Below are 12,392 nucleotides of genomic sequence, written 5' to 3' on the forward strand. Positions count from 1 at the left end.
CTGTACAGGTGAGGCAGGGAAGGGTTTGACTATTTTCGTTCTGACTGCAATTCCTTTTTTGTAAATTGTGAAATTTTTTATAATGTTCTGTCTATTGTAAGTATGTGTACAGGTCCCAATGTGGTCATGTAAAATATCTGATGTGTGTATATATTTAAATATATGTATAAAAATAGAACTTTGTTTAGCCAAAGATGATTTTTCTAACTATATAAAACTCCAGGTTTATTTTGTATAAACTAGTTTGCTTACTGTAATAGTAATGCAAAAAATAAAACTGTAAAATTCACACGCATATATTCTTGTTGAACAAAGGTTGCCTTGGAGTGGTTTTGTACCATTGTTTATTTCTCCAACAAGAATTTTAATTAGACTGTCTACAGTCTTATTTGTGAAACCTCAGGTAAATGAGAACACTTTCTAGAACTGTTGGCTAATGGCTTGACAACTACAAATGCTGTGAAGCAGCATTTAAGTTGACTTCTGTTAGTTTGTACAAATAAGTAGCTATGTTGATGTTCTGGCCAATAAACATGGAAGTAATTTCATGCAATTACTGCTCCAACTACAAACTGCTTCTTTCTTAGTGGACATGACTGGATCAGAAATTGGACAATTTCACCAACTACCTAAAACCTCTAAACTGCTATTAAAATCTAACCACGTTCTTTTTTTCTAGAGTCATGGGGATATTGTTAAGTGGAACACTGCAAAGGAGGAAGATTTTTTTGTATCCAAGGCTTTTCATTGGAAGGGCTGGCAGCCCTTTGGGAGTCTTACTCTACTTTGTTATTGAGGAGTGGGTCTGCTTCTGTCCAACACAGAGATTTTCACAGGATTCAGTTGAAAAACTTGTTTAATAGATGTGATTATTGGAAAAACTTCCAAAGTGGAATTCAGAGAACAGAGCTTAGGGAGATGTGTGTAACAGCAAAATCCTAGAGCATCAGGCATTGAATGCTCTAAGGCACAGTCTGTTGTCAGGTGAGTACAACACACAGTTGTCCACATATAATAGTTGACTACACAGGCAGTTGTCTACATAAAATAGTTGACTGAACTAAAGGCATTTCTCTTGTGTGTCAATCCAGCAACTCATAGCTATTTCCATTAAGTCTTTCCTCTGTCTTCACATTAAAACCAGCCGCAGAATAAGCTTTAGCAATTTGTCTTCATGGAGGGAGGCAGCAGTACTAAAGCACGCCAAGGAAAAGGTTTAAGTATTTCTTAAAATAATCTATGAAATCAATCAAGAGGTGTTTCAGGAGCAAAATTGGCTTTAATATGAAAGATGGATTAAAGTTTCAGTGGTGGCTGGCACATCCCCTCCCACTGGAGTTTGAAACTACTGTGCTGTGCCACCAAAATGAAACCCATCTGAGTCACAAGAGATAATGCAGGGAATAAAGTAAGCAGAGAAAGAGTTTAACAGAAAGGAAGTTTCACAGCTCTTATTAAACTGAATCCATGGTTTGAAGCTGAGAACTGAAGCATAGTTGTCCATATTATTGAATGAAGTAGTTTGGTCTTTGATAATTAGACCAATCTGAAACTGCAGCTCTCCTTGCTTGCCACAGTTTAAACACCATGGAGCAGGACAGCCCTCAGTAGGCATCTTGGATGTGGGCATCCTGGTGTAGGTATCCAAGGGCAAAGCTGTGCCAGTGATGAGGGATGCAGCTTTGTGTTGTAAAGGTAAGGTGACCTCCATATTCCTCTGAAGGGTATGGTCCATAAACAAGCGAGCATGAGTAGGCCTCTAATAACACCAAATATTCTGCTACTAAAGCCAAAACAGTGCAAATTGTCCTAAGCAGCCTGTTGTCACCTCCCCTGCCTCCTGAGAAAACCAAAACCTGAAGCCAGGTTACTCTGAGGGCAGAGTGAGGCAGGCAGCTTGTGGTTCTGGTGCTGTGACCTGCTGAGAGGGGAGAAAAGATAGGACAGAAATGTGCTGGGTGAAGAACAAGCTGCTGCTGCAGAGAGCAACAAAGCACTTTCTCCAACAGGTGAAGAAATCACAGGTGCTGCAGCTCTTGCTGTGTTCTCAAGTTTTCACAGTGAGCTGAGCTGAAGAGAGTGTTCCTGGGAAACCCAGGAGCTGTGGAAGCTGCTGGAGATGTTGGGTCAACAATACATTCTGGTGAGGCAACACAGGGCACCCAGGCCTGAACTGAAGCTGAGGCAACTGAAGCAGCAAGGTATGGCTTTAGGGACTTTGTGACTGTTTAGAAAAAGGAGACAAGAAAGTAAAATGAGAAAAAAAACAAGAAAAAATGATGGGTACATGAGAGTACATGGGTTTGAGAGAGGGAGTGAAAGAGCATATGGATGAGAAAGGCCTAAGTGAGTTCAGTGAATATCAACACATCTCTCAGGAGTGAAAAGCAGCCTTACTGCTGCTAAAGCATTTGTACTCTATGTGTACCCCATATATCTGCTGCATTTGTCCGAGGCTGGGGGAGAATGCTGTAGCCACCTCCTCTGCTGCAGGGCAAGGCTCTGAAAGCCTCTTTAAACAGGGCTTGGAGGGAAATGACAGAAGGGTGCACTGGTACATCAGTATGAGATAAGCTTGAAGACAGAGTTGTGGCTAGTGTCTTGAGAACTGGCCACTCCTTGTAAAAATACCATGAGGAAGAAGAGACTGGAGTGGAAATCATTCACATTCCTTGTAGGATGGAAGAAGAGGGACTGAAGTTCTGGAGCAGGAAATGGGGGGAGGGAAGAAAAAAAATAAGAAAAAAAGAAAATGATAACAACAAAAAACCCCAAATGTTTGGGTTTAATTTGGAATTTCCATAAAATTTAGGCCTGGTCTGGACTAGAGAGCAAAAGCTGCTAGTAGAACCTCAGGTCTGATTCCTCACAAAATCCCATTTTGTCAACTCACCTCTTTTTTGGCCTTGTCTCTCACAGATACCAATTCTGAATGTGCTTGGGGGTGGCTCTTGGACCCAGGTGGAACAGGCTCACCATGTTGGAAGCCTCTGTTTCTGACCAAAGACCTGAGTCTCAGTTCCTGTGGGCTCCATTTTCAAAGTCTCAGTCCAGTGCATCCTAAATTAACTCACCAGGCAACAGGGTATGAAATCGGACGTGACCGATTGATCCTTGGGCATTGATTCAAAGCTAAACTAATGGAATGTGAAGAAAATGTAAGAGTCTATCACACTGTACCGGGTGCCTATTTAGCTATTTTACAAAATTAATTTTTATTTGGGAGCTGCGTAGAGGTGTAAAGTTGGAAGAACTGACTAAAACAAGGCACAGGCATGTTGCAAGCTCTTGCTGTACAGATCGATCCTGGCAGGAATGGCTTTGTTAGATGCCACTGTCTAAAATAATTGCATGGTAATTTTGGCTAGAGGCACCGTCCTATCATCTGATGATATTTTTAACTGTGGACGTACAGTTTAGACTGAGTGATCTTAGCATCCAGCCACAAAGAACTGAGAAGTCCGCTCAGCTTACCACATCTATGCTTTGACTCTTGGGGGGAAAAAAAAATATAAATGTCCTAGCACTGTTGAAAGAAGGTCTCTGAGCTACAGTGATGAGCAGCAATGTGTGCTCCTTCTGCAGTGCTCTGAGGTAGACTAACCAGGGGCTTTCTCTTAAGGTAAGCGACAGAAAAAGAATTCTTCCTTGGGCAGTATGGAGCAAGCTTGAAGCAATGCAAATCAAACCCAGGAGTATTTGCATCTTGGAATTTCATGTTTGTTTGGGTTTTTTTACAAGAAATACAAACTTTAACTCTGCTTTTGAAAATTACAGGTGATAAAAACCTGGCATAAAATTAATATAGAAGTTATTTGAATAGTGGCAAATGATCAAATGAACTTCAAAATAAAGATGTAACAAAAACAAGAAAAAAAAAAACCTTCTTCCAAGAGAAATGGTGGATTTATGTCTGGTTCAGATGCATGATTTTTTTATTGTTTGAAATAACCATATAAAAATATTTGGTCAGACATGAATGAAGTCAGACATATGATAAGAAATATCACGGGTATGTACTATCTATACTAAAACTGGTATGTCTGTAGTATACTAGAATACTTGAATTTCTAGTACAGTAGTAGATTGGAAATAATTATAAAATTGATATTTGAGATTACTCTTTTGCTGTAAACTGAAACTACTCTGTTATATGAAACTCAAGGCCAGGGAAGGGAAAAACTGGAAGCACAAAAATTTGGAAGCACATTGCTATGGTGATGTTGTAAAGTAGTTTGGGTTGATTCCTTAGAAACTCTTGCTTTTCTAGATTTAAACTTACTTGCTTCATACTCAATGATCACTATGTCAAAATTCATGCTGCTGTTCTACCAGTGCTGATTTGAGAGCAAATGTCTTGGTATAATAAGCTCACTTAGAATGTAGAATTAAACCACTCCCACAGGTGCTTTCCCCTGTCGACTATTCTAAAGGAAAGGTGAGGATAGAGTTGTCTAGATACTGGTAGAAACAAGTAAGAAATGTATCTTTAAGGACAGAATTATATGTTTATACTCCTTATACTCCTTGTCCTCTCTTAGTCCAAACACTTACATTCATTTTCTGTTTGAAAATGGATAATGATAATTCCTGCTGCTAGAGGAATGATGGCATTACATCTTTGGGATTAAAACCAGTCTCTTTTCCCTTTTATTTCAGCATTTACATTTTAACTTACCACTTGTGTTTAGTTTGTTTATTTGGATTTTTTGTTTGTGGAGGCTTGTTGTTTTGTTTTCTGGTTGGTTGGCTTGCTTTGGGGGTTTTTTTGGGGTTTTTTTGAGGGTTTTTTTTTGCAGGGTCTCAGTTTTATTAAAGGATCAGCCATTCAGAAGGCAGCAAATATGCCCAAAGCTTGTCTGCTTAACTGTTGCATTGCCATAGTTCCCTCATCTTTCATGGGAAATGGCACAGAGCAATCGGCGTGTCACCCACTCACTCATACTTGGCTTCTTGAGCACTGTGGGTGTGGGAATTTGCTCTATACAAACCTCTACTTCTTACTTTACTGAAGGGGAGCTATTCTTTATTTGTATTTCCAAGGTCAGAAAAACAGATTCAGCATTGTCATTTTGAAATGTAACTTTTTTTAGTTAACATTTCAACACATGAACATCTTCACAGCCACACAACCTAGGAAGTTGCAACAATTTGATATCTGGTCTGAAAAAAAAAAGTCATTATCAAGGCAGAAGAAAGATCTGACATTGTTCTTTAAAGATGGGTAAATAGCCTAGAATAGTTCTTGCTGACTTTTTAAACTTATTTCAGTTATATGCAGGGTGGGAGATGCACCTAACAAATTGCTTGACTCGCTAGGTTCCCTCAACCAATTCCCTTTGTCAAAAGGGAAAAATCAAATTTGCAGAAAAAACCCTAAATCCCAGAAATGTAATAGTAAGGTCTGCAGAATGTCTATGCAGAGAGTCAGTGCACTGTTGGTTACAATTGGAAATCTTTACTTGCAGTGTGGATAAATATGGCCTCCAAGCTTAATTGTATTACATGGAATTGTATCACAAACCATAAGCAAACTACATTGATAATGTTAGTATGAGCCAGCTGTGCTATCAATTAACACTATGGAAGGTTTTAGGTACTGCACTGAGCCACTCTCAAAAAAGATTAGAATTTGCACTTTACTAAAGGTTGTGGTTTAGTAGAATTTGGGAGGTTTTGAAAGTATAAGTAGCATTAAAAAAACAGATTCAGCTGCAAAACCTGAAATAGATATGATTTTAGCTGATTTCAATATTTTATTATCATGCTAGCAATAAAAGTTCCAGGGACACAACATCATACATGCTGTACACTCACAAATACACAGATGTATAACTACATTTCAATTTCCCACATTACCTGGAGGTCCTGAGTAATTTCCAGAGAGAAAAAGCTTGGAAATCAAGCATCTGGCAGCAGAACATAGATCAATTTGCTGATGAATCAAAAAGCTTCTGGGAAAGAGGAAGAAGAGCATCTCACACTCACAGCTAAAAACCTCCACATCACTCCATTATGTAAACACTGCCTTTTTATCTCATACACTAAAATTTATAATTAAGACAAATCCTGGTGATTCAGTAAGACTTGAAAATAATAAAATTAATTATATTAATCCTAGAAGTACTCTTAATTTCCTAACATTATGCTGGAAGTTAGACTATGTACTCATATGCAGCTACATGTAAATAAGATACATATTCATAGTTTTTGGAATCAAAGGTACAAACTTACAGATTGTCAATCTGGTAGAAGGGAAAATATTTGATATTGGTAGATTGGAAAATATTGGATGGGTGACACTAATAGTGCTACTACCTTGGGGTACAAAATGAAACATTTTTTGGTAGTTACAGGATACTTCTCAAAATTATCTCAAACAATTGAAAGCCATAAGCATTAGATATTATTCTAGTTGTTTTTTCACCAAAAACTATGGCAAAGACACAGACAGTAGAATGGAGTGGGTGTAGAATTAAACTATAGTTGGCAAGGGATTTGCAAAGTGGGGAAAAATTATCTTAGAATCATAGAATCATAGAATTGGCTGGGTTGGAAGGGACCTCAGAGATCATCGAGTCCAACCCTTGAACCACCGCTGCAGTTACCAGACCATGGCACTGAGTGCCACATCCAGTCTCTTTTTAAATATCTCCAGGGATGGAGAATCCACTGCTTCCCTGGGCAGCCCATTCCAATGCTTGATCACCCTCTCAGTAAAGAAATTCTTTCTAATATCTAACCTAAACCTCCCCTGGCACAACTTGAGACCGTGCCCTCTTGTCTTGTTGAAAGTCGCCTGGGAAAAGAGACCAACCCCCCCCCGGCTACACTCTCCTTTCAGGGAGTCGTATAGAGCAATGGGGTCTCCCCTGAGCCGCCTCTTCTTTAGGCTGAACAGCCCCAGCTCCCTCAACCTCTCCTCATAGGGTCTGTGCTCAAGTCCCTTCACCAGCCTGGTTGCCCTCCTTTGGACCTGCTCCAGGACCTCGATATCCTTCCTGAACTGAGGGGCCCAGAACTGGACACAGGACTCTAGGTGTGGCCTCACCAGGGCTGAGTACAGGGGCAGAATCACTTCCTTGGACCTGCTGGCCACGCTGTTCCTGACACAGGCCAGGATGCCATTGGTCTTCTTGGCTACCTGGGCACACTGCTGGCTCATGTTCAGCTTCCTGTCAATCCAGACTTCCAGGTCCCTTTCTGCCTGGCTGCTCTCAGTCACTCTGTCCCCAGCCTGTAGTGCTGCATGGGGTTGTTGTGGCCAAAGTGCAGGACCCGGCACTTGGCCGTTTTGAACCTCTTCTTTCCTAGTGGGAAGAAAATAGTATTAAATTGTAGGCAGTTAAGCAGTACTGTGGCTTACAGTCTCTTTTGGCTTCAAATAATCTCACATTTGCATCTTTCACCAGTAATTGTGATGTCTGCCTTAATTTAAATGCCCAGTAAGTGGTAAACAATGATGAACTTGTAAGAGCTCTCCTACTGTCAGAAGACTGTGCATGAAAGATCAATATTAAAAAACAAAACCAAAACAGCAAACAAACTAAAAAAGCACCATTTTAAAAAGAAATCCTATTTTTTATTTAAAAAACAAAAAAAATTTTTAAATTTCAGATATGAATTGACCATGGGGGACTGGAACCTGTTGGGCAGCATCCTCGAAGAAGTGCACATCCACTCCACCATAGTTGGCAAAATCTGGCTCACAATCCTCTTCATATTCCGGATGCTGGTGCTGGGAGTGGCTGCTGAAGATGTCTGGGATGATGAACAGTCTGAGTTCATCTGCAACACGGAGCAACCTGGCTGCAGCAACGTCTGTTATGATAAAGCCTTCCCCATCTCTTTGATCAGATACTGGGTACTTCAAATCGTGTTTGTCTCTTCTCCATCGCTAGTTTACATGGGCCATGCACTCTACAGATTAAGGGCTCTAGAAAAAGAGCAGCAGAGGAGGAAAGCCCACCTGCGGGCTCAGCTAGAAGACCTGGAGGCCATGCCCGAGGAACACAAGAGAGTGGAGAGGCAACTACGTAAACTGGAAGAGCAGAAGAAAGTGCATAAGGCACCCCTAAGAGGGTCCCTTCTGCGCACCTATGTCCTACATATCCTGACCCGGTCGGTGCTGGAAGTGGGTTTTATGATAGGTCAGTATCTTTTATATGGGTTTCACATGTCTCCCTTTTACAAATGCACCCGGCCCCCCTGCCCTAACACAGTGGATTGTTTTGTGTCCCGACCCACAGAGAAGACCATCTTCATGGTTTTCATGCACAGCATTGCCGCTGTCTCCCTCTTCCTCAACATCCTAGAAATTGCCCACCTGGGCCTCAAAAAGATCCAGAAGAGCCTCTACAGGTGGCCGCGGGGGTCGGTGGGCCCTGCCGAGGAGGAGACCACCATATACAACTCCAAGAAGAGCTCGGTGGTTCCACCGCCCTGCCCGCCCGCCGACTCCTCCTCGCCGTACCCCACTGACCCCCCGCTGCCGCTGCCCCAGGCTCCCGCCGCTGCTCCCGCTCCCGCCCCAGCTCCCGTTCCGCCCCCCGCCCCGGCGGGACCTCCGGGCCGTCAGCACCGCGGAGAGTTCCGCGGGGCGCAGCCTCCGCGCCGCCGCCACGGCTCCGCTCAGCACCACGGACAGCGGCCTCCGCCCTCCACCAGCAGCGAGGAGGCGCCGCGGGCGGCCCCGGGGGGAGCCACGGGAGTCGGGGCGGGGGCGTCCCGGCGGACACCCCGCAAGCAGAGCCGGGTGAGCATCTGCCGCGACCTGGATGAGGAGCTCGGCGATTCTCCGGATAGCGGGCACTGCCCGGGCACCCGCAAGTCTAGCTTCCTCTCCCGCGTCCTAACCGGGAGCCGGGCGGGCAGCGACAGCGAAAGCCTCGACTCCCCCGGAGACTCCGGTCCCGGCTCCGGTTCGGAGGGGAAGCGCCTCGAAGAGGGCAGCCCGCCCAGCAGCCCGCCGCCGGCCGCCGCCATGGGACGCCGCGTGTCGATGGCAAGTAGCGCCCCGCCGCCCCCGGGGTGGCCCGCGGGAGGGGGCGGCAGGGAGGCCCAGGTGGGGCGGGAGCCCCCGGCTGCCTGGTCCTGCCCCGGCGAGGAGGGGGCGAGCCAGGGGCTCTTGGGCAGGACTTCCGACACAGCCCTAATGCCTCGCATCCCCCCGTACCAAGCTGAGCTCCCGCACGCTCGGTCCCTTGCTGCGGTGGAAGCAAAACCGTTTCTAGGAATTTATTGAGTCCTGAGGATCTCCAAGTCCACGAATCTCAGTTTCTTCATACTCATTACATCATCCCAGTCAACTTGACGAGGACTGTCCAAGGGGAAGCTTGTTCAGCTCCTGCCTGCTTGACACTGTAAGAAAGAGAAGTGTCTTGAGTTCAGTGGCTCAACTTCTCTCAGCTTCAGGGGGTTTCTCCCACAGGAGGCTACCCAGTTGAATAATTGCTCGATGAATAAAATCAAAAGATCTACACATAAGCCACTAAATAACTCCAATGCCAGAGCCAGAGACTACAGAATCGCATTTTTGGCAGCTGTTCCTATTTCTTGGCCACACACGTGTTTACAAAAAGTTTGTTTACAGGCAGTGTTGACGTGATATAGTGCTTGTATTCAAGACCAACCAGGTTGGCAGGGTATTTTTGGCTTTTTTAAAAATGTAAGCTGAGTCCTGATTGCCCCAGGCTATGGGACTTGTTCCCTGAGAAGGGAAAAAAATCTTCTGTACAAATGCTTGCAGGACAAGCCTTTAAATACCTTTTTTTTAATAGGGCAGTAGATTACTTCATGCAATACTCAAAGTTATCAATTCTGCTCATTCTTTTTCTTCCTAAAAAGAAGTACTTTTCTTAGCTACAAAACAAACAAAACCAAACAGACAGAACCCCTCCAGATATTTTATGGTAAGAAGCAGAAGGCACTCTTACATACTCATCCAAAAACTGTTTGTGGGTTCCAGTTTTCATGGAATTAAACAATATAAAGAACAATATAAAGTCAATATAGTCTACAGTGTACAGTCAGCATAAGCCATATTAAATTATCACTTAGCTGCAATGTAAGCACTTTCTACTTCAGTGTTTCTAATAGAGGGAGAGGGCCTAGAGCCCAGCCTGCAATCTTCTGATGCTTTTTGACACTCAGGTGAGAGGGGTCTTTAAACAGGTGAAGTGCAAAAAGGTTTTAAGAAAGACAGAGTTTCAGTAGCACCCTGTGGAGAACTCACAGAGGTTTCCTGGCAGCTTTTACTACTTAATGACAATGACACTACTTTCCATGGGAGATCTTGCAGAGAAATACAGACAGTTTGCAAAGCAATGTCATTACTCTTGAATGTAACATTCTTCTGGCATTCTGCCTTTGGGGATTCTTATATATGGGACTGGCACTAGCATCTGGAAACATGGCTCATGCAGCTATGCTACCTGATGCTTCCTGCATACAGCACCTGATATTTAAAGTAAAGATGCTTCTATATACAATTGAGTCAAGACTTTACTGCTAGCATTGCTATGGCATTTAGAAATACCAGTCTCAAAAGACAAATATGCATCAGGAAAGTGTTGAATCTGAGCACTAAAGCTTGTACATCCTTCTGGTCTGTATTTCCCAGTTCCTATATTTAATATTTAATTTTTCTTGATAAAGGCATTCAGCATTGGTTTGATTTATTTTAAATAGACTTCCAAGGGAAAATCATCATGTATTAATGTTTAGATACAAGAAAAATATCTCTCAACAAATCTACATGTGTGACAGGAGCATTAAAAAAATCAGTGATCATATCTAAATAATAACAAAAAAAAAGTACTTAAATGAGCTGTATTAAAATAATTCCAACTGAAGCACACAAATCCCCCATTGTCTGCTGCTGTGCCTGATTGATTTGCAAGAATAATGCAGAGAAAGGATGCATATTTTTTAACATAACAGTGAATCCAAATGCAGAAACATTTTCTAAACAGCCAAAATACAGCCTATTCTAAGCTGGGTCCTACTAATCTAAGTTGGATAGTCAAATAGAGCAGAAACCATAGAATTGACACTGTTCTTCAGTTTTCTTTGCTAGTTTTCATACACTATCGTCTTCAGTCAGGTACAGGTTTGAATGTTTTCTTTTTCCCTTTATCCATATCATTCTGCTTGAATTTGTCTGAAGCATCCCTTGCATCAGCTCAGTAGACAGAGAAGGATCAACTCATCATAGCAAGTATCACTTTCTATACCTCAACAACCATTCTAGCAACCTCCAACCAAACATGTACCTGTGCTCTGTGGTGAGACAGCAGGACTACTTCAACTGCCCACAAGCTTTCTTAGCTGGCAGGAAATCTCAAGACCACACAAAATTAATCCATCTGATAGCGCAAGAGTTTGCATGCAAATCAACAGCACCCTGAGAGTCACTGGCATTGAAATCCCCAAACAGACCTATGCTTGGCTTTCAATCAGTGAAGAAATTTTTTGAGTGCCATTATCAATGCTGTTTCCACACCAAGCTTGAGTGTCTATCAGAGAAATAATTAATATTAGGGACTATTAAATGTTGTAAAAGTTACCTCTCATAATGTGTTGCCCCCTCTTGACTGGTCCAGATGGTGGGTAGTAGTTGGGCAGGTGATGATCAAGTGATTTTTTTTCCAATCAAGTACAAAACTACATCCCTCAAACAGAACAAGAAATTCTTTTTAGGACTTTCTCTTCAGATAAAAGGTCACTTTTGGATGCTCTAGAGAGAATGCATTTATTCTTTCACTGAAACCCCTCATGAAACAGCTCAATAGGAGGCAGAATACAAAATATTTGTTTGGCATAAGGGTGCCTTAACCTTTTTATATGTCAGCTTAAGCCAGACCACCTATCTCTATATATATGAGAAGAAATACCTTTCCCATTGGTAGGATTTGTACAGACCAACCATGTTTGGCCATAGTGCAAACTAAAAAGTAAATCTTCCTTGTTTGGAATTCATGGAGGTGAGAAGCCATTTTTTCAATCATGTCCAACTGTGGCATAAAACTTTGGAAAAATATTTACAGTCCAGCTGCTTAATTTTACACTCAAACTACTCACTTTTCATACTCTACTAAATTTCTTTTTCATTGTATTGTTCAAAGTTATCCATTATTCAGATTGGGAAACAAAAATGAGAGAGGCAGAAACCTTGCAAAACTGATTAGGCTAAAGACATTTCAAGAAACAGTGATCCACTGGGAAAAATACCTTTTCCTTCAGCCAATGTTGGTCACACTTTAGATCTATTAAGCTCTGAGGATAAACTACCAAAAATTGGACCTTCATTGGAGGAGGAGAAAGTCACTGCATGGGGTGAGGGTAATTTTCTACTGATTTCAGTACACTTGAAAACAGGTGCAAGAGCATCA

At 42.4% G+C, this 12,392-nt stretch overlaps 1 protein-coding gene across 1 annotated transcript; it reads left to right on the forward strand.

The window, feature by feature from the left end:
* The first annotated feature begins 7,630 nt into the window (after nucleotides 1-7,630).
* Nucleotides 7,631-9,244, forward strand: GJA10 (gap junction protein alpha 10). The gene has a single exon (XM_030447567.1). It carries the CDS (start codon nucleotides 7,631-7,633, stop codon nucleotides 9,242-9,244), a length of 1,614 nt encoding a protein of 537 aa, XP_030303427.1.
* The last annotated feature ends 3,148 nt before the right edge of the window (nucleotides 9,245-12,392 follow it).

Source organism: Calypte anna, chromosome 3 (genome assembly GCF_003957555.1).
Source record: "Calypte anna isolate BGI_N300 chromosome 3, bCalAnn1_v1.p, whole genome shotgun sequence".
Classification (NCBI taxonomy): Eukaryota; Metazoa; Chordata; class Aves; order Apodiformes; family Trochilidae; genus Calypte; species Calypte anna.

Coding starts and splice junctions, on each gene's coding strand:
- GJA10 (XM_030447567.1), top strand. CDS start 7,631: ATGGGGGACTGGAACCTGTTGGGCAGCATCCTCGAAGAAGTGCACATC.